The sequence below is a fragment of the Molossus molossus genome, unplaced genomic scaffold (genome assembly GCF_014108415.1).
Source record: "Molossus molossus isolate mMolMol1 unplaced genomic scaffold, mMolMol1.p scaffold_m16_p_13, whole genome shotgun sequence".
NCBI lineage: Eukaryota > Metazoa > Chordata > Mammalia > Chiroptera > Molossidae > Molossus > Molossus molossus.
This window is the reverse complement of record NW_023425348.1, coordinates 15,303,381-15,325,527: the sequence shown is the minus strand read 5'-3', so window position 1 is coordinate 15,325,527 and position 22,147 is coordinate 15,303,381. Positions and strand designations below refer to the sequence as shown.

The following is a 22,147-nucleotide window of genomic DNA, read 5'->3' as shown; positions in this document are numbered from 1 at the left end:
TACTTGTGTTATCTGATGTATTTCTCACAATTCTCTGAGGTAGGTACTATGAGTCCCTATATTTAACAGATGAGGAAACTGAAGTTAGAAAAAGTTAAATAACATGCAACTTCACACAACTAAGTATAAGGTAGAATATGTTAAGATTTAAACTCCATTCTTGCTTCAGACCCAAAGATTCAACCTATATCCCCCGCATCCTATATTATTAAGGCTATTTGAAGAAAAAAGTCATACTTTTTGTTATGCAGCACTTTCTCCCTGCTCTTAAAAATGTCAACTTTTAAAACTCAGTAATATGGACTTCCGGTCAAGATGGCAGCGTAGGTAAACGCGGTATCGCATCCTCCCACAACCACATCAAAGTTACAACTAAACTACAGAACAACCATCATTCAAAACCACCTGAAATCAAGCTGAATGGAAGTCCTACAAGTACGGAATTAAAGCAGCAGCCTCATCCAGACTGGTAGGAGGGGTGGAGGGGTGGAGGGGCAAGGGCTGGTGGCAAGACAAGCTCGTCCCACACCCACGTGTGGCGGATAAAAATCAGGAGGATACCTCAGCTGGGAAGGTCCTTCCTGAGATCTGAGGGGTCCCCGTTGCACACCAGGTGCCCCGCTCAGCGTTCCAGTGCCAGGAAGAGAAGTCCCCATAACTTCTGGCTGGAAAAACCAGCAGGAACTGAGGCTCAGGGAAGCTGAAGCGGCTGGAGCCCCAGGCAGCTCCTTAAAGGGCCCGCGCATGAACTTATCGGATTCTCTCCCTCTAAGCTTGGAGGGGAGGCAGCTCGAGGGGCACCAGAGACATACAGGGAAGAACTGAGCTGTTTGGCACTGGAGCGAGGGCTGGAGAGGGGGCTTTCTCCGGGACAAACCTGCTGTCACAGGCCTTTGTTCCTTTGGTGAGCCCTTCCCTGGGGTGGCAGACAGCCTCCATATCTGGGACTCCAGCAACCTGGCTCCCACTGGTGGCCCCACCCTGCCCTATCCCACCCAACTTTCAGGCCCACCCAAGCTGTTGCCACTTGTTTAACCATAGAATTGGCCTGTCCTGGATCCTGCTTCAGGTTTCTCCTAAATTCTTTCAAACGAGCAGCATCTGGTCTCAGCTAGCCCCATACGGCTCGTTAAGTAATACACAGAAACAAACACAGGGAGGCAGCCAAAATGAGGAGACAAAGAAACAGGTCCCAAATGAAAGAACAGAACAAAACCCCAAGAAAAGAACTAAACAAAATGGAGATAAGCAACCTAACAGATGCTGAGTTCAAAATACTGCTTATAAGAATACTCAATGAACTCAGTGAGAACCTCAGTGAACTTAGTGAGGGCCTCAAGAGCATAAAAAAGGACCAGTCAGAAATGATGGATGCACAATCAGAATTGAAGGAGGCATTAACTGAAATAAAGAATAATTTACACAGCTTCAATAGAAGAGTACATAAATCCAAGAAGCAAACTATCGATTTGGAATCTAAGGAAGCAAAAAACGCCCAATCAGAATAGCAAAAAGAAAAAAGAATCCAAAAAAATGAGGATAGTGTAAGGAGCCTCTGGGACAACTTCAAGCGTGCCAACATTCGCATCTTGGGGGTGCCAGAAGGAAAAGAGCAAGAACAAGAAATCAAAAACCTGTTTGAAACAATAATCCTAGAAAACTTTCCTAACTTGGTGAAGGAAACAGACATACAAGTCCAGGAAGCACAGAGAGTCCCAAGCAAGATGAACCCCAAGAGGCCCACACCAAGACACATCATCATCAAAATGCTCCTCTCTCCCTCTCCGGGGGGGGAAGGGCGGGCCCAACCCCCCGAGTGTTACAGCCCCCCGGCAGCAGCGCTCGCCGAATCCCGGGGCCGAGGGAGCAGACCTGTCGCCGCGCTCTCCCCCCTCCCGGCGCTCACCCCCGTGGGGGCTCTCCCGCGAGGGGGTCCCCCCCGCGGGGGCGCGCCGGTGTCCCGGGGGGGCCGGGCCGCCCCTCCCACGGCGCGACCGCTCCCCCACCCCCCCGCCCCCGGCGACGGGGCGCGCGGGGGGGCGGGGCGGACTGTCCCCAGTGCGCCCCGGGCGGGTCGCGCCGTCGGGCCCGGGGGGTTTCCAAAAATATATTAAAAATCTTCTGGAGGACTTCAAAGGAGAAATCGATAGCAATACAATCATAACAGGGGACTTCAACACCCCGCTCACATCACTGGATAGATCCTCTAGACAAAAAATTAGCAAGGAAACAGAGACTCTAAATGAAGCACTAGACCAAATGGATTTAATAGATATCTACAGAGAACTACACCCCAAAACTACAGAATTCACATTCTTCTCAAGTGCACATGGAACATTCTCAAAGATAGACCACATGTTAGGGCACAAACTAAGTCTCTACAAGTTCAAGAAGATTGAAATTATAACAAGCATCTTCTCAGACCACAATGGTATGAAACTAGAAATCAATTGCAAGAAGAACATACAAAGACATTTTAACACATGGAAGCTAAATAGAATGTTATTAAACAATGAATGGGTCACCGAGGAAATCAAGGAAGAAATCAAAAACTTCCTGGAAACCAATGAAAATGAGGACACAACAATACAAAATCTATGGGATGCAGCAAAAGCAGTTCTGAGAGGGAAGTTTATAGCACTACAGGCCTACCTCAAAAAGAAGAAAAATCTCTAATAGACTACCTAACCTCACAACTTAAAGAACTAGAGAGTAAACAAAAAGAAAACCCCAGAGCAAGCAGAAGAAAAGAAATAGTAAGGATCAGAGCAGAAATAAACGACATAGAGACCAAAAAAACAATCCAGAGGATCAATAAAACAAAGAGCTGGTTTTTTGAAAAGATAAACAAGATTGATGGACCCTTAGCTAGACTCACCAAGAAACAAAGAGAGAGAACCCAAATACATAAAATCAGAAATGAAACAGGAGAGATAACAACTGACCCTACAGAAATACAAAAGATCGTTAACAACTACTATGAAAAATTATACGGCAACAAATTCGAAAATCTAAGCGAAATGGACAAATTTTTAGAAACACATAGCCTCCCAAAATTGGATCAGATAGAGATTGAAAACTTGAACAGACCAATAACAACAGAGGAAATTGAAGATGTAATCAAGACTCTTCCAGCAAACAAAAGCCCAGGCCCAGATGGCTTCACAGGGGAGTTTTACCGAACATTCAAAGAAGAACTAATACCCATTCTCCTCAAACTATTTCAAAAAATTCAAGAAGAAGGAAGACTGCCAAACTCGTTTTATGAAGCCAGCATAACTTTAATTCCAAAACCAGAAAAAGACACAACAAAGAAAGAAAACTACAGGCCAATATCCCTGATGAACATAGATGCCAAAATCCTGAACAAAATACTAGCAAATCGAATCCAGCAATACACCAGAAAAATTATCCACCATGACCAGGTGGGATTCATCCCAGGGATGCAAGGCTGGTACAATATTCGCAAATCCATAAATGTGATACACCACATAAATAAATTGAAGAATAAAAACCACATGATCATATCAATAGATGCTGAAAAAGCCTTTGACAAAATCCAGCATCCATTTCTGATAAAAACGCTCACCAGTGTGGGAATTGAGGGATCATACCTAGACATAATAAAGGCCATATATGAAAGACCTACAGCCAACATCATACTCAATGGGCAAAAACTAAAAGCATTTCCCTTAAGAACAGGAACAAGGCAAGGATGCCCACTTTCGCCACTCCTATTTAACATAGTACTGGAAGTCTTAGCCACAGCAATCAGACAGGAAGAAAAAATAAAAGGGATCCAAATTGGAAAGGAGGAAGTGAAAGTGTCATTATTTGCAGATGACATGATACTGTACATAGAAAATCCCAAAGACTCCACCAAAAGCTTACTAGACTTAATAAATGAATTTGGCAAAGTAGCAGGATACAAAATTAACGTCAAGAAATCGATGGCATTCTTATACACCAATGATGAACTCACAGAAAGAGAAACTAGGCAAACAATCCCATTTACCATTGCGGCAAAAAAATTAAGATACCTAGGAATAAACTTAACCAAAGAGATAAAGGACCTATTCGCAGAAAACTACAGATCTTTGAAAAATGAAATAGAGCAAGATGTAAAAAAGTGGAAGAACATACCCTGTTCATGGATTGGGAGAATTAACATCATTAAAATGTCCATATTACCCAAAGCAATCTATAGATTCAACGCAATCCCCATCAAAATACCAACGGCATACTTCAAAGAATTAGAACAATTACTTCAAAAGTTCATATGGAACCAAAAAAGGCCTCGAATAGCCACAGCAATCTTGAAAAGGAAGAACAAAGTTGGAGGGATCACAATACCAGATTTCAGGTTATACTACAAAGCCACCATAATCAAAACAGCCTGGTACTGGCACAAGAACAGGTATATAGACCAGTGGAACAGAATAGAGAACCCAGAAATGGACCCTAGGCAATATGCTCAATTAATATTTGACAAAGGTGGCAAGAGCATACAGTGGAGTAAGGACAGCCTCTTTAATAAATGGTGCTGGGAAAATTGGACAGCTACTTGCCGAAAAATGAAACTAGACCATCAACTTACACCCTACACCAAAATAAACTCAAAATGGATAAAAGACTTAAATGTAACCCATGAATCCATAAAAATCCTAGAGGAGACTGTGGGCAACAAAATCTCAGACATCATACGCAGCAGAATTTTTACTGACACATCACCTAAGGCAATAGAAACAAAGGAGAAAATGAACACATGGGACTACATCAAACTCAAAAGCTTCTGCACAGCGAAAGATACAATCATCAAAACGGAAAGGCTACCCACTGTATGGGAGAGCATAATTGCCAATGATATATCAGATAAGGGGTTAATTTCCAATACATATAGAGTGCTCACACAACTCCACAAAAGGAAGACAAAGAATCCAATTAAAAAATGGGCAGAGGAACTAAATAGACACCTCTCCAAACAGGACATACAAATGGCTAAGAGACATATGAAGAAATGTTCATCATCACTAATCATCAGAGAGATGCAAATCAAAACAACAATGAGGTATCACCTCACACCGGTCAGAATGGCCGCCATCAACAAATCATCAAACAACAAGTGTTGGCGAGGGTGTGGAGAAAAGGGGACTCTAGTACACTGTTGGTGGGAATGCAGACTGGTGCAGCCACTATGGAAAACAATATGGTGTCACCTCAAAAAATTAAAAATTGAACTCCCATTTGACCCAGTGATCCCACTTCTAGGAATATACCCTAAGAAGCCTGAAACACCAATCAGAAAGAATATATGTACCCCCATCTTTGTAGCAGCACTATTTACAATCGCTAAGATCTGGAAACAGCCCAAGTGCCCATCAGTAGACGAATGGATTAAAAAGCTGTGGTACATATACACAATGGAGTACTACGCAGCGGTAAGAAAGAAAGATCTCGTGTCCTTTGAGACTACATGGAGGGACCTGGAAAGTATCATCCTGAGTGAAACAAGCCAAGCAGAGAAAGACAAATTTCATATGATCTCACTGATTTCTGGAATATAATGAACATAACAGTTTGAGGACAATCCCCTAAGGAGTGGGGAGCTGAGAGAGGGATGAACAACAGAATTTATATGCATATAGGCATGAACAGTGGACATGGACAACAATCGGGGGAAGGGGCGGGGAGGGAAGGGGGAGGGGGGAACCACTGGGGGAAAAAAGGAGAATCATTTGTAACAAAAATTATTCAATAAAAAAAAAAAAAAAAATTAAAAAAAAAAAAAAAATAAATAAACAAAATGCAAAAGGTTCATGACAAAGAGAGAATCTTTTTTTTATCCTCACCCGAGGATATTTTTCCATTTTTTTGTACAGATAGAGTGGGAGGGAGAGAGAGGAAGGGAGAGAGAGAGAGAAACATCGACGTGAAGGGACACATCGAGTGGCTGCCACCCGCACGACCAACCAGGGCCGGGGACAAACTGCAACTGAAGTACGTGCCCTTAGCGGGAACCGAACCCAGGTCACATGCTGGGGTCTCAGGCTCCATCCCCAGTAGGGGGTATGCAGGAGGCAGCTGATCGATGTTGTTGCTTCTCTCTCTCATTGATGTTTCTAACTCTCCCTAAAAAATCCATAAAAACATTAAAAAATAAATACTTCATGGCTTTGAGATTTGTAAATCCTTTTATATATAGCATTTTACAAATAACAGTTCAGAATTTTAAAATTTTAAGCAAAATTACTCACTTTGGTCTATGATAAAGCATTTCAGATCCATATTGCTACTGTAAAGTTAATATGTGACATTATACATTATTTTCTTCATTTATACAACTTTCTATTTAATTTTCATTGAGTTCTTGTGACAGTTTTATAATGGAGTATATAAAGTAATTTTAAATATATTTACTTTACTTATTTTCTTTTAGGACTTTAAATGTCTTGGATAGAAGAACTGGAATTTACAAAGAGTGATAAAGCTGCCAGAGTCATTCAGAAGGCCTGGAAAAGCTTCCTTGTGAGTCTCATTTGTTTGTTTGAAGCTGTATTGAGATATAATTTAGCTATCATAAAGATCACCTGTTTAAAGTGTACATTTCAATAATTTTTAGTATATTTACAGAGTTGTGACCACCTTTGGCTTTGAAATCAGACATTTTTTTTTATCCTTACCCGAGGACATTTTTTAATTTTTTGTTCAGATAGAGTGGAAGGGAGAGAGAGGAAGAGAGAGAGAGAAAGAGAAACATCTACGTGAAAAGGACACCCGCACTACCAACCAGGGACAGGGACAAACCACAACCCGAGTTGCGCGCCCTTAGCGGGAGCCGAACCTGGGTCTCTCTGGACCGCAGGCCGACTCTCTAACCACTGAGCAAAACCGGCCAGGGCGAAAGCAGACATTTTTCTTTTTCTTTTTTTTTAATTCTCACCCAAGGACATCCCTCCATCCCCTGTTCAGACAGAGTAAGAGGGAGAGAGAGGAAGAGAGACAGAGAAACATCGACGAGAAAGGGACACATTGAGTGGCCACTACCCGCACAACCCATCCAGGGCCAGGGACAAACCGCAACTGAGTTACGTGCCCCCAGTGGGAATCGACCCGGGTCTCTCTGGACTGCAGGCCGACGCTCTAACCGCTGAGTCAAACTGGCCAGGGTGCGGACATTTTTTTAAAGTTTCAAAAAGTTAACATTAATTAATGCTCTCATTAACTTCACAAATATTTATAGAGCCAGGCACTTTGATAATAGCTACTATTGCCCAGCCAGTGTGGCTCAGTGGTTGAGCGTCCATCCATGGACTGAGAGGTCCCAGTTTGATTCCTGATTAGGGCACAGGCCTGGGTTGTGGGTTCAATCCCCAGTAGGGGGTGTGCAGGTTCTCTCTCCCTCTCTCTTTTTTTTTATCCTCACTCGAGGACAGTTTTGCATTTATCCTCAGATAGAGAGGGAGGAAGAGAGAGAGAAACATCAATGTGAGAGAGACACATCGACTGGTTGCCACCCGCATGACCCCAACTGGGGCCGGGGACAAACTGCAACCGAGGTACATGCCCTTAGCGAGAACTGAACCGGTACTCTCTGGTCCGTGGGCTGACGCTCTAACTGCTGAGCCCAATTGGCCAAGGCGATGGTTTTCTCTTACATCGATGTTTCTGTCTCTTTCTCCCTCTCTCTTCCTCTACCTAAGAATCAATAACAAATTATTTTTTAAAAAGATAATAGCAACTATCGATGAAAGTATTACTAATCAGCTCATTTTGCTTTCACGCCTAAAAACTTTATTTCTTGACTCTGGAATCAGGTTCATGAGCAAGTGTTAGGGATACATTCACTCATTAAATAGTAACTGAGTACCTACACTTGAGGACTTAAAGTCCAATAATACACCATATCTGGGTTAATGTCGTAGTTCCTTATCATGCTCTAATATGGGTAGAGCTAGTCTTATCCAGTAAGGAATATTCCAACTTGATTTACCTGGTTAGGTGAGAGCCAAGAGCTAAAATGACTCACTCTTTTCTCTCTGATAGCAGCAGCACTCTGTCTGCTGGATAATTTTGTGCAAAGTGGTATGGCTCTATTTCTAGCACACAAGAATACCTTTGTATCAGTTAATCAAGTCTTGCAAAGTAGCTTTCATTATTTGCAACTAACTGCCTCTATCAAAGCCATAAAACCTGTTCTGGGGGTAAATATTGATTTTCAACACTAAAATAAACTTTTCTTAAAAATCTATTCCTTTGACAGTGTCTATCAGCATACTTAGCTAGGCTTAGCTTTTCTGTCATTTGTAACTTACATCCAAACGTATTTTCTCTTACATGCAAATCCAGCGAGTCACATGCCTTTAAATCTGACCATATTCCTGGCACTGTGCTAGCATTTCATAATACATCCTTGCCCTTAGGGAGCTTCAGTAAAGAAGACATGTATATAAACAAACAAGTTTTGTGTGCGTGTGTGTGTGTGTTTTAAACTGAGCCCACATTTTCACTTTCTGTTCCTCCAAAACCCCATTGAAATAACAATGTATAGAAACTTCAGCCATAACAGAAAGAAGAGAGTTCTTGAGCCAATAAGAAATTTTATTTCATTTATGGAAAACCAAAACAGGTGGTAGCATCCTGTTTGACAAAACTGTATAGAAGACCGGCCTAGCCCTGGCCGGTTTGGCTCAGCAGTTAGAGCGTTGGCCCACAAATGGAAAGGTTGCAAGTTCAATTCCCAGTTAAGGGCACATACCTGGATTACAAATTCGATCCCTGGCCTCCGTCGGGGTCATGCGGAAGGCAACCAATTGATGTGTCTCTCTCACATCATTATAAAATATTGCAGTAATATTATCCTACTATTTGATGAGGTATGTTTTGTTTTATATAATATATAGGGATTTCTGAACATTTTCAGGGAAACCAACAGGTCAATATTTGTTTCAAAATAAGTGAGTCATTTAAAAATTATTCTGTTCTTTTTAAAACATTTCACAAACCAGTGGACTTTTCTGTTTTTGTTTACGTTTATGTGTTTATTTAAGCATTCCTATTTTTTAACATGGTATCAAATTTTCTACATAATCAATTATATGTCTACTTCTTCTTAGGCTTAAATAAAATGGAATTGTTGTAGATGAAATTGAAAAAGCACTCTTGGCCCTGGGAGGATTAGAGTGGTTAGAGCATACGCCCACAGATCGAAGAAATGTGGGCTTGAATCCCGGTCAAGGGCATGTATCTGGGTTGCAGGTTCGATCCCCAGCCCTGGTCGGGGCTGTGCGGGAGGCAACCAGTTGCACACATCAATGTTTCTTTCTCTCTCCCTCCCTCCCTCCCTTCCACTCTATCTAAAATCCAATGGAAAAATTTCCTCAAGTGAGTATTAACAACAATAACAAAAAGACTTGCCTAGATATACTTCAAAGGTGCTCCAGTGGAAAGCTGGTTTGCCATTGGAACTCTTGAAAAGATATCAGTTAGGGGTTAGGAATTTTAAAGGCCTGGAAAAGAATGACTGTAGTCAAGGGGGCTGATTAAAGGTCTGTTCACGAAACACCTGTACCAGTTGTTTCCAACTGTCATTTTAAGACCCAGAGTTGCAGGTACATGATATTTACCATTAGTCAAAAATCTGCTGGTAGGTGGATATTTACCATTGGGAGAAAAAAATTCTGAAAGCTTATTTCTAAAAAATTCAAATAAACTATCTGGGAAAGCTAATTCTAGCATGGACTTGGCACTCCACATCTAGTGTTTGAGAGCCACCCTACTTAATTGCTGGCTATCTGACCATCCTCTGTATAAGAAAGCCTGTTGATTAACTTATTCCACCCACATCACAAAGCTCCCAGGCCATCTTCTCACTCATGAGTGTGAACAGTGGGAAAATAGGAGACACACAAAAGCACAGGATACGTAACTTGCTCCCTAGAGAAATTGACACAGACTTTCTTTCTTTTTTTAATCCTCACCCAAGGATATTTTTCCATTTATCTTCAGACAGAGTGGGAGGGAGAGAGGGGTTGGGGGAGGCAGAGAGGGAGAGAGAGAGAGACATCTACGTGAGAGGGACACTTCGACTGGTTGCCTCCCGCATGACCCCAACCAGAGCTGGGTATGAACCGCAACCCAGGTATGTGCCCTTGACTGGAATCAAACCCGCAGTTCCTCGGTCCACGGGTCAATGCTTCAACCACTGAGCCAAACCAGCCTGGGCCAGACTTTCACTCTTCACTACAATCTTGCACCACGTAAGTCCTGGACAGACAACATATGTGATAGTGGTACACCATACAGCCTAGGTGTACAGTGTGCTGTGCATCTGGGTTTGTGTAAATACACTCTATGATGTTTGCACAGTGATGAAATTGCCTAATGACCCGTCTTTCAGAATGCATTTCTGTTGTCAAGTGGCATGTGACTGTATTAATGGATAACCAGGGATCACCTGACATTTAAGAAAAACCAATGATATAAAAATAAAAATAAAAAACAGAAAGAAAAATAACAGAACCTGAAGGATTCTATAAAAATGTTAATTAATGCCGATTAGATCTGTATGATGAATGGCTCTGAGAGGGATAAAATGATACCTCATGCAACAGAAGGTTTATCTGAGAAGCTGGACTTAAAAAGTGGTTAGAAACTGGAAAAGGGCTAACCATGAAAGTCATGGTTCAAGTATAATGCAAATTAAAATCATTTTAAGATGTAAGGAGAATACATTTGATCTTGAGTCTAGATACATTCTCCTTCAGGTAGCCCAGAGAGTAACATCTAAATAAGGGTGCATAGTTTTAGCATATTTCATGGCCTTATAGGTGAAAAATTTACATAGTGATAGTAATGTAAATGTTAACTTTTTTTTATCATTTAAAATACTTTAATCAAAGTAATATGTGTATTTTTTAATTTTTTAATATATATTTTGATGGTTGACAGTATTAGAAAAATATATAACGTAGAATGCATACTAAAAAGCAAGTCTTTGACACCACCTCACTCTTTTCTACATTAAAACTCTAAAAGTTACCACCTAAACTATATTTTGGATCTTCTAGTGGTTAGTTCCATACTTTTACATAATATGCTTGTATAATTACTTTTTATTTATCAACTTTAGAAGTGATCTGAAAAGATAGAGAATTTATCTTATCTTTTACAACCCTGTTATCCCCCCTCCCGGTATCATAAATTATTATTTTTCAGTTCTTCTATTTGTTATCTTATTGCTTTAAAGAATATGTAAACCTTTATTTCTTGTTCTATCATGCTACACTACTTGACAACTTATATATGATGAAGGTATAAATATACATACCCCTTTCTTCATATATCCTCCCAATATTCTAACCCTCATATTCCATCACCTCTACTACTATATTGTAAATATTCGCTTGAAACAATTTTTCATATATCCTTAAATCAAGTCCTTTATTGAATATATATATATTGCAAATACATGACACCACCAAAAGAAACTAATTAAGCTTCAATAATTGACCCTAAAGAGATGGAGATCTCTGAACTGTCTGACAAAGAGTTCAGAATAATCTTAAAGAAGTTCATTGAATTACAAGATCTTATAGACAACTATTGGTGTGTACCTTGGTGGAAGCATTCCTCCCATGGTGCTAAGACTTTTATATTCACACAGCCCAAGGAGAGGAGCAAAATTTTTACTAGTGGATCATTAGAGGTAATATTGAAAGGGAACCACTGTCATTTCTACCCCTTGTTTCTCAGACTCATAAGTGCTGGCTGCAGGAGAAGTAACATCATATGCTGGTTATTGATTTAAGTCATATACTAACACCTGGAGGATGTCACCCGAATCTGAAAAGTATTATCACTGGAACTCTTAACTATAACTGAATCTCTAAAATTCCATTCCACCATTCTTTCAGGCTGGTTGGTTTAGGGCAACACTTTGCAACCTTTTTCATCTGCTGGCACACATAAATTAATTACTAAAATTATGCAACACACCACTAATCTGACAAAAAATAGGTATAATTTTGATTCATTCACACTGTTGTATTGGTTGTTGTCATTTTTTTATTTGACAGTCTAAGAGATAAAAGGTCAGTGCCCCTAACTAAATAGTCAGGTATTGCATGTTTTAAAAATTCTTGCAACACACCAGTATGCCACGGTATACTGGTTGAAAATCGCTGGTTTAGGGTGATGGGAAACAAGGTAATATCAGTGAATTTCATGATCATGAGCTCATTGATATACTACATTTGATATGAAGCAATTTCTCTGATTGGGAGTAATGCTATATGTAACATCATTAGAGTGACTAAAGCATTTTGAAAGTACCATATATGGTGGTTTTTGTGTGCACACAGAAGGGTAAAGTATCACTTCCAATGAGAATGAAGTGTTGCCCCTTCCACAATGGAACTGTTCCAACTAATCAGTGTACCACAAAGAAGCTCACTAATTACCCCAAAGAATGATGCCATATCAGGGGCTTAGTGTTGGTCTTTGTTTTGGCAAAGTGGGCACTCAGCAGTGGCAGTGGCCAGAAAAGGTGAATAGAAATTCATGTTGCTGAAGCCATAAATTACCTGCAACTTTGCTGCATGGCCACTTTGTCCATGAGCCCACTGGGCAATGAGAGTAGTCACTAGGAAAAAAGGCCGGCTGACTCCAAAGAACTAGCCACTTTGCCTATGTGATTATTAAGATTATTCTTTGCTGAGATTGCTTTTTGGTGAGCATCCACATGGACACAAATATCTTCACATTTTCTAATCATGTTCTTTCCAAATTCCTGACCATCCAGCCAAACTATTAGCCACTATCCATCTGTAGATTTGTATGTCTGGTCATCTTCCATTCCAGATATAATAAACAACCAGGTATGCTGCTTGAGGTTCTGTCCCCTAGAAGGATTTATCTTCACCCCTGTCCTTCAGGGCCACCTGAGTGAGGCCAAAATTATAAATGGAATTCTTTTCTTTTTAATATGTTTTTATTGATTTTTTTAGAGAAAGAGGAAGGAATAGAGAGAGACAGACAGACAGAAACATTGATATGAAAGCGAAACATCAATCGGCTGCCTCCTACATGCCCCCTACTGGGGAATCAAGCCTGCAGCCTGGGCATATGCCCTGACCAGGAATCAAACCAGGACTCTTAGTCCATGGTGTGGCTTAATTCACTGAGCCAGACTGGCTGGGCTATATGGAATTCTTATAGGTCACACTTTGAACTTCATTTCTTGAGGCTTGCTAGGTCTTTTTTTTCCCAAATTATTTATATTTTTCTATTTCAGTTGACATACATTATTACATTAGTTTCAGGTATACACCCCAGTGATTAGATATTATATAACTTACTAAGTGATCATCCCAATAAATTTCCCACTCATTTGACAACATATGTAGTTATTAGAATATTATTGACTATCTTCCCTATGCTGTACTTTACATCCCCATGAATATTCTGTAACAGTCAATTCATACTTCTTAATCCCTTTATCTTTTCACCCATTCCACAACCTCCCTCCCATCTGACAACCAACAAAATGTTCTCTGTATCTATGAGTCTGTTTCTGTTCTGCTTGTTGGTTTACTTTGGTTTTTAGATTCAATTGTTGATAGATATGTATTTCTTGCCATTTTATTATTCACATTTTTTATCATTTTTTTTTTCTTCTTAAAGAAGACCCTTTAACATTTCATATAATAACATTTCATTTTTGGTGGCGATGAACTTCTTTAGCTTTTTCTTCTCTGGGGAACTCTTTATCTGTCCTTCAATTCTAAATGATAGCTTTTCTGGGTAGAATAATCTTGGTTGCAGGTCCTTGCTTTTCATCACTTTGAGTACTTCTTGCCACTCCCGTCTGGTCTGCACAGTTCCTGTTCAGAAATCAGCTGACAGTCTTATGGGAGCTCCCATGTAGACAACTAACTGCTTTTCTCTTGCTGCTTAAGATTCTCTTCTTGTCTTTAACCTTTTGCATTTTAATTATGATGTGTCTTGGTGTAGGCCTCTTTGGGTTCATCTTGTTTGGGACTCTCTGCACTTTCTGGACTTATTATGTCTATTTCCTTGATTAAGTTAGGGAAGTTTTCTGTCATTATTATTATTATTATTATTTTTTTTAATCCTCACCCGAGGATATTTTTCCACTTTTTTGTACAGATAGAGTGGGAGGGAGAGAGGGAGAGAAACATCGACGTGAAGGGACACATCGAGTGGCTGCCACCCGCACAACCAACCAGGGCCGGGGACAAACTGCAACTGAAGTACGTGCCCTTAGCGGGAACCGAACCCGGGTCTCTCCGGACCGCAGACCGACGCTCCAACCGCTGAGCCAAACCGGCCAGGGTTGTCATTATTTTTTCAAATAGGTTTTCAATTTCTTGCTCTCTCTCTTCTCCTTCTGGCATCTCATTATGTACGCTTCAAGTTGCCCCAGAGGCTCAATACACTATCATCATTTTTAAAATTCTTTTTCTTTTTGTTGTTCTGAATTTTTGCTTCCTTATGCAGTCATCCCTTGCCACTTTGTGCTTCCACAGTCACGGCTTCACTCTATCGTGTAGTATAGTATAGTATTTGAAAAAACCATGATAGAGTGAAGCCGCGAACATGGAAGCATGGAGTGGTGAGGGACAATTGTATAAATAAAGAATCCTACTTTGCAGAAATTCATTTATCACGGTAGATTCTGGAACTGATTAACCGTGATAAATGAGGGCCGTCTGTATTCCAAATCACTGATTTAATTCTCTGCTTCATCTACTCTGTTGATTCCCTATAAATTATTCTTCATTTCATTTAGTGTTCCTTATTTCTGACTGGTCCTTTTTTAGGTTGTTGAAGTTCTCACCTAAGTTTATTGAGCATCCTTTTAACCAGTATTTTGAACTCTGCATCTTGTAGATTGTTCCATTTTGTTTAGTTCTTTTTCTGGAATTTTGTTCTGTTCTTTCATTTGGGACATGTTTCTTTGTCTCTGCATTTTTGCAGCCTCTCTGTGTTTGTTTCTATGTATTAGGAAGAACTGCAATGTTTCCCAGGCTTGGTAGAGTGGCCTTGGTAATGTAGGAGGTGTTCTGTAGGGTCCAGTGACACAGCCTCCCAGTCACCCAGGCTGGGCACTCTTGGTGTGCCCCCTATGTAGGCTATGCACACCCTCCTCTTGTAGTTGATCCTTGATTGCTGTTAGCACATCAATGGGAGGGATTTACCCCTAGGGTGATCAGCTGCAAGGACTGGCTGTGACTACCAACCATTGTGGAGGATCAGCTGGGTAGGGGTCCACCCTACAGAACAGGATTTACTTCATCCGGGCTCTGGTGCCACAAAGTCTGCCCCTTGAATATGTTGCTTGTGGAGGTAGTTGAGTGGTGGTGCTTTGACATGGTCTAAAGCTTTCCACTGGGTGTGTTAGCTCTGGGGCCTTCTGGGAGGTGTAGGCCACCTCCACCTGTGTTCTCTCTGGGGCCACCCATCATGAGCTACAGAGCAATCTGCAGATAGCTGTTACTTGTGCTGGGCTTGGAGGCGCCCAGGCGAGGTCAACCTTCAAACAAAGGTTGGCTGCTGCTAGTGCCTGGCCTGGGGCCACTTAGCAAGAGGTACAGTACACGTGGAGGCCAGATACTGCTGGTTTGAGAGATTTTAGGAAAATCTGAAGCATGTGCCAAGACAGGCCATTCATGTGGAAAAGCCACTGGAAACAACTTGGATGGGCCTGAGAGTTGGGTGGCGCAGGACTTCAGGGAATCACCAGGGTGGAGCCAGGAGTCTCAGATATGGCACCTGCCTGCCTCCTCTGTGGGGGGTGGGGGTGGGGGTCTCAGAAAAGGAACAATGGCCTTCGCCAGCATTTTCATCAAGAAGAAAGTTGTTCCCACTCAGCTCTCACCCTGATGCTGGACAATTGAGTTCTTCCCGGTGTGACTCTGGCGCCTTTCAAGATGCTGCCCCAGTGCTGGAATTCAGAGGGAGTGAGTCTGAGTAAGTCTCTGTGTGTGGGCCCTTTAAGAGGAACTGGTGGGACTCTAGGAGTCTCCATCTCACTCAGCCTCAATCCATGCTGGTTTTTACAGCAGAAGTTATGGGGACTTCTCTTCCTGGCTCTGGAACCCTGAACTGGGGGACCTGGTGTGGGATTGGGACTCCTCGCTCCTCAGGGAAGACTTTTGATATCCCTCCTGATTTTTATATTCCACATGTGGGTGTGGGATCAGCCCATTCTGCATCTTCACCCCTCCTACCAGTCTTGATATGGCTTCTTCTTTAAATCCTTAGTTGTAGGAATTCCATTCAGCCAGATTTCAGGTGGTTCTGAATGATGGTTGTTCTATATTTTAGTTGTAATTTTCATGTGGTTGTTGGAGGAGGTGAGTACTGAATTTACCTACTCTGCCATCTTGCTGGGAAGTCTGAGGCCTGCTAGGTCTTGACTTTGACCAGTATAATGCAGAATAACTGATGCTAGATGACTTACAAGACAAGGCCTTAAGAAGATTTGCAACTTCTACTTTTTCTGTCTTTCGTACTTTGAAACCTCTATGCTGTGAAGAAACTCAAACTGAAATTCTATGTGGAGAGAGAGTTCCAGCCATTTCAGCCATTCCAGGCTGAAGACCCAGATATATATGTGAGGCCATAGATCACCCAGCTCCAGCTGACCTGGCAGCTGACTACAGTCACATATACTAGACCACCAGACGTTTCTTGTTGACCCACAGAAAGTAGTTATTGTTTTAGTCACTAAGTTTTGGGGTGGTTTGATATAGTAATCTACATATTTAGAAGATACTATCCAGATTTTAAACCATAATTTTTTTTATACTTTTGGGTTTTACTTAAAGGAAGTTATGTCTTCCTTGCATAAAGAATATTATCTGTGTTGATTGTGACTGTACAATATTCCATAGGCAATTACAATGGGGCTTTAAATTGTCATATTGGTGCTATGGATTACTTCAATTTGAATTTATGTGATTTGACTTAACATAAGCAAACTAAGAGGGGAGCAGTTCACCAAGAGTTATTGAGGGTTTTTGATGGGATAGGGTATGAAGAGAGCACTACCAAAGAAATAATTTTCTAAGATTGAAGAATTTTTAGAAGTTGTTTGACTAAATTTGTGCTAACATGAAAAGTAGGTAGGTTTGTAAATCAGTGGAATTACTTACAGAAATGAAGAGGATTCTGTAATGATAATAATATATTTATTGAGTGCTTTATTGTGCCAAAAGTTGTTCTAAGTGCTTTACAAATATTAACACATTTATTTTTCACCATACCTGTAGGAGATAGCTACTATAATTCCCATATTTTAGATAAGAAGCTGAACAGAGAAGTTAAGCAGCATGTCTAGGGTCACACAGCTAACAAGTACTAACAGTTGAACCCAGACAATATTATGCCATAGTCAATGTTTTTAATCACTGTATTATGTCTTTCTCCTAGATTACTCTGGAGTATACAGAAGTGACCCAACCTAAGTTCTAGATATTCTATTTATAGTTAGTAGTGATACAGTTACAAACTTAAGGTTAAAACTCATTGTGAGAATAATACCAACATTGCCTGGCTTGTCAAAGGAAACCCAAGTGGATAATATATCTAAAATCTAGTTTACATATAAAAAAATCTATCTTATGGTTTCTACTCATTTTGCCCAGTTTTGACCATAAAATTTTATGTGTTTGAACCTTTAGAATGTCACTGTATTTCAACACTTTAAAAACCTGATTAATATAAGAAGACAAGGGGAACCACGTCAGATAGTAAGATATATTAATCCTAAAGAGGTAAGGACGTTATTTATTGATACAGCATCTTTTTCCCCTTAAAATTATGTGGCTACTTTATAAATTCAATGTGATTGTATTTGTTCTTTTAAAAAACTTTTTATTGAAGTATTACACACATGAAAAATAGATTATACGTAAACGAACAACTCAGTGAGTAACATAACACACAAACCACTATGTAACCATCACTCAGTGTTTCCATACTCAAACCACTGCCTCAGGTGCTCTGCAAATCACTGCCAACTTCCTTCTTCCAAAAGAATAGTAACCGTTATTTTGAATTCTAGCATTATACCTTAGTTTTCTCTGTTTTTAAACTATATATAAATAGAATCCTATAGTATACTTTTGTATCTGGCTTTGTTCATTCAATATTATCTTTGTGTAACTAAATTTCATTCACTTTATTAAAAATAATGGAAGTACTCCATTTTAATAATATATTGTTTTTGTTCTATAGTTGATTGACATTTGGATTTTTTTCCAAATTGAGACTATTATAAAGACTGCTTCTAAAAATATTCTTATTTGTATCTCCTGGTGCACATGTGCATGGATTACTTTTGGTTTCTACTCCACCTAGAAATGGAATTGCTGGGTGACAGGATATGCCAAACTATTTTCCAAAGTTGTTGTACTAATTTATATTCACCATCAGGAATCTTTTGGAATTCTTGGTGCTCTACATCCTCACTAGCACTTAATATTGTCAGTTTTTAAATTTGCATTTCTCTGATTACTAATTAAGTTGAGCATCTTTTTGAGGAGTTCAGCTCCTGGTTAAAATCCTATATGATTTTTTAGTCCTGATCACAGGCAATTACAAAGGCATTACCTGACAGGCCTCTCAGGGGAAAGCTACCCCTTCTCCATACCAGACTTAGTGCACAGCCAGTCACTGCACTACAGCCTCTGAAGGGACTTGTACTCAAGCACTAAGACCCCCTGGCCCAGCCTGCTTTTAGGCATAATGTTTTCATTGCCACCTAAGCGTCTTCATTCCTGTCTCTTTATTTCAAGCCTTGGGCAGATGTCTTCTGGCACCTCTGCTGAGACCTTATGGGGGAAATCTTGAAGACACTTTTCCCACTCTGACTCAGTCCCCTTCTCCCTGAGTGAGCCCCACTCCACCCCTAACCCCACACACATACACACCTCAGGGTCCATCAAACTGCCAGCACCTTTTGTTTTGGACTCCCTCAACAGTGAAAGGAGACCCATACCTGTGGTAATCCAGTGGTGTGCAGTTCCAATAGGGGTAAACGGAACAAGTGGAGTTGTAGCTTCTTTCCGTTTTAGACACTTGAACTCTTTTTTTTTGTTTGTTTGTTAATCCTCACCCAAGGATATTTTTCCCATTAATTTTTAGAGACAGTGGAAGAAGAGAGTGAGGGATGGGGGAGAGAGAGAAAGAGAGAGAGAAAAACATTAGTGTGAGAGAGACCCATCAATTGATTGCCTCCACATGTGCTCCAACTGGGGCAAGAACTGAACCTGCAATCCAGGTACGTGTCTTTGACCAGGAATCAAACCTATGACCCTTCGGTGCTCGGGCCAGTGCTCTAACCACTGAGCAACACTGGCCAGGGTTACACTTTAACTCTTGCTTATACTATTGTGGTAAATAATTAAAAGCTTTCTTTTCCACTATGTCCACTATGGCTTAGTTGGTTTGAGCGTGGTCCAGTACACTGAAAGGTTTCAGGTTCGATTCCCAGTCAGGGCACATACTTAAGTTTTGGATTGGATGTCTCCCAGTCCAAGCTGGTCTGGTTAGGGCACATGTGGGAGACAACAGATAGATGTCTCTCTCTCTCTCTCTCTCTCTCTCTCTCTCTCTCTCTCTCTCTCTCTCTCTCTCTCTCCCACACACACACACACTTCCCCTGTCTCCAGAAATCAATGAACATATCATCAGGTGAAGATTTTTAAAAAACTTGCCCTTTAGGTGTGTTTCTTTAATTGAATACTCTGTCACCCTACAGCTCATCTATCTTTTTCTAAGATCAGCAGAACTCCTGACAATTTTTTTTCACATCTTTTTTGTTGTTATTAATCCTCATCTGAGGATATTTTTTCCACTGATTTTTAGAGAGAGCAGAAGGGAGAGAAATAGGGGAAGAGAGAGAAACATTGATGTGAGAAAGACACATCGATTTGTTGCCTCACACACATGCCTCAATCAGGACCAGAGATTGAACCTGCAACCCAGGTACATGCCCTTGACTGGGAATTGAACCTGAGACCCTTTGGTGCAGGGGCCGACACTCTAACCACTTGCCGGGGCTTTTCATGTCTTTTATTATTCTATTATTTTATATGTATTATTATCTCTCGTATTCTTATTGGTTCGAAATAGGTTTTTTTTCTTATTTATTTTTGTTACAGATGTTTCTCCTTTTTCCCCCATTGACACCCTCCTCCCGATCCAGACCCCCCTCCTCCAGCATTGTTGTCTATGTCCATTGGTTAAGCATACATGCATATAAGTTCTGTGGTTTATCTCTTTCCTCCCCCTCATGCCCCTCTGCGGAGGTTTGTCAGTCTGTACCCTACTTCTATGTCTCTGGGTCTATTTTGTTCATCAGCTTGTATTGTTCATTATATTCCACAATTAAGTGAGATCATGTGATATTTGTCTTTCTCTGATTGGTTTATTTTACTTAGCATTATACTCTCCAGGACCCTCCATGTCATCTCAAAGGATAAGAGATTTTTCTTTCTTTTTTTATTTATTTATTTTTCTTTATTGATTTTAGAGAGAAAGGAAGGGAGAAGAGAGGGAGAGAGAGATAGAAACATCGATGAGAGAGAACATCGATTGACCGCCTCCTGCACTGCATGGCCCCCACTGGGGATTTGTCCCAAACCTGGGCATGTGCCCTGACTGGGAATTGAACCAGCGACCTTTTGGTGCATGGGTCAATGCTCAACCATTGAGCCACACTGGCTGGGTAAGATCTTTCTTTCTTACAGCTGCATAGTATTCCATTTTGTTTAGGTACCACAGCTTTTTTATCCACTCATCTATTGATGGACACTTGGGCTGTTTCCATATCTTAGCAATTGTAAATAGTGCTGCTATGAACATAGGGGCACATATATTCTTTCTGATTGATGTTTCAGACTTCTTAGGATATATTCCAATGACAGTTCAGTTCTTAATTTTTTGAGGAAACACCATATTGTTATCCATAGTGGCTGCACCAGAATGCATTCCCACCAACAGTGTACTAGAGTCCCCTTTTCTCCACACCCTCACCAGCACTTGTTGTTTGATGATTTGTTGGTGTCAGCCATTCTGGCAGGTGTGAGGTGATATCTTATAGTTGTTTTAATTTGTATCTCTCTGATGATTAGTGACGTTGAGCATTTCTTCACATGTCTCTTGGCCATTTGTATGTCATGTTTGGAGAGATGTCTATTTAGGTCCTCTGCCCATTTTTTTTTTTTTTTAATCCTTACCCGAGGATATTTTTCCATTTATTTTCAGTCAGAGTGGGAGGGAGAGATAGAGAGAGAGAAACATGGATGTGAGAGAGACACATCGATTTGTTGCTTCCCACACAACCCCAACCAGGGCCGGGACCGAACTACAATGGAGTTACATGCCCTTGAGCAGAATTGAACCCATGACTTTGGTCCATGGGCCAATGCTCTAACCACTGAGCAAAAACAGCCAGGGCCCTCTGCCCATTTTTAATTGGATTCTTTGTCTTCCTTTTGTTGAGTTATATGAGTACTCTATATATTTTGGAAATTAGTGCCTATTCAGATGTATCGTTGGCAGTTATGCTCTCCTATATAGTGGGTTCCCTTTTCATTTTGATGCTTGTTTCTTTTGCTGTGCAAAAGCTTTTTAGTTTGATGTAGTTCCATGTATTAATTTTTTCCTCTGTTTCTCTTGCATTAGGCACTATATCGGTGAAAATTGTGCTGAATGTGATGTTTAAAATTTTGTTGCCTACATTTTATTCTAGGATTTTTATGGAATCATGAGTCACATTAGTCTTTTATCCATTTTGCATTTATTGTTGTGTATGGTGTAAGTTGGTGGTCTAGCTTCATATTTTTGCATATGGATGTCCAATTTTTTCAACACTATTTATTAAAGAGGCTGTCTTTATTCCATTCTATGCTCTTGCACCTTTGTCAAATATTAATTGAGCATAATGTCTTGAGTCAATTTCCGGGTTCTCTATTCTGTTCCATTGATCTATATGCCTGTTCTTGTGCCAGTGCTAGGCTGTTTTGATTACAATGGCTTTGTAGTATAACCTGATATCTGGTATTGTGATCCCTCCTACTTTGTTCTTTTTTTTTTCAAGATTGCTGTGGCTGTTCGG

General features: G+C 40.5%; 1 protein-coding gene across 1 annotated transcript in view; it reads left to right on the top strand.

Moving 5' to 3' along the window:
• CUNH11orf65 (chromosome unknown C11orf65 homolog) overlaps positions 1 to 22,147 on the top strand; it is a 111,812-nt gene that overhangs the window by 8,133 nt on the left and 81,532 nt on the right. The window contains exons 3-4 of the mRNA XM_036259486.1: positions 6,437 to 6,525; positions 17,706 to 17,798. Of these exons, the coding sequence (XP_036115379.1) occupies positions 6,445 to 6,525; positions 17,706 to 17,798 (174 nt within the window). The 5' untranslated portion in view covers positions 6,437 to 6,444. The remainder of the gene's footprint in view (positions 1 to 6,436; positions 6,526 to 17,705; positions 17,799 to 22,147) is intronic.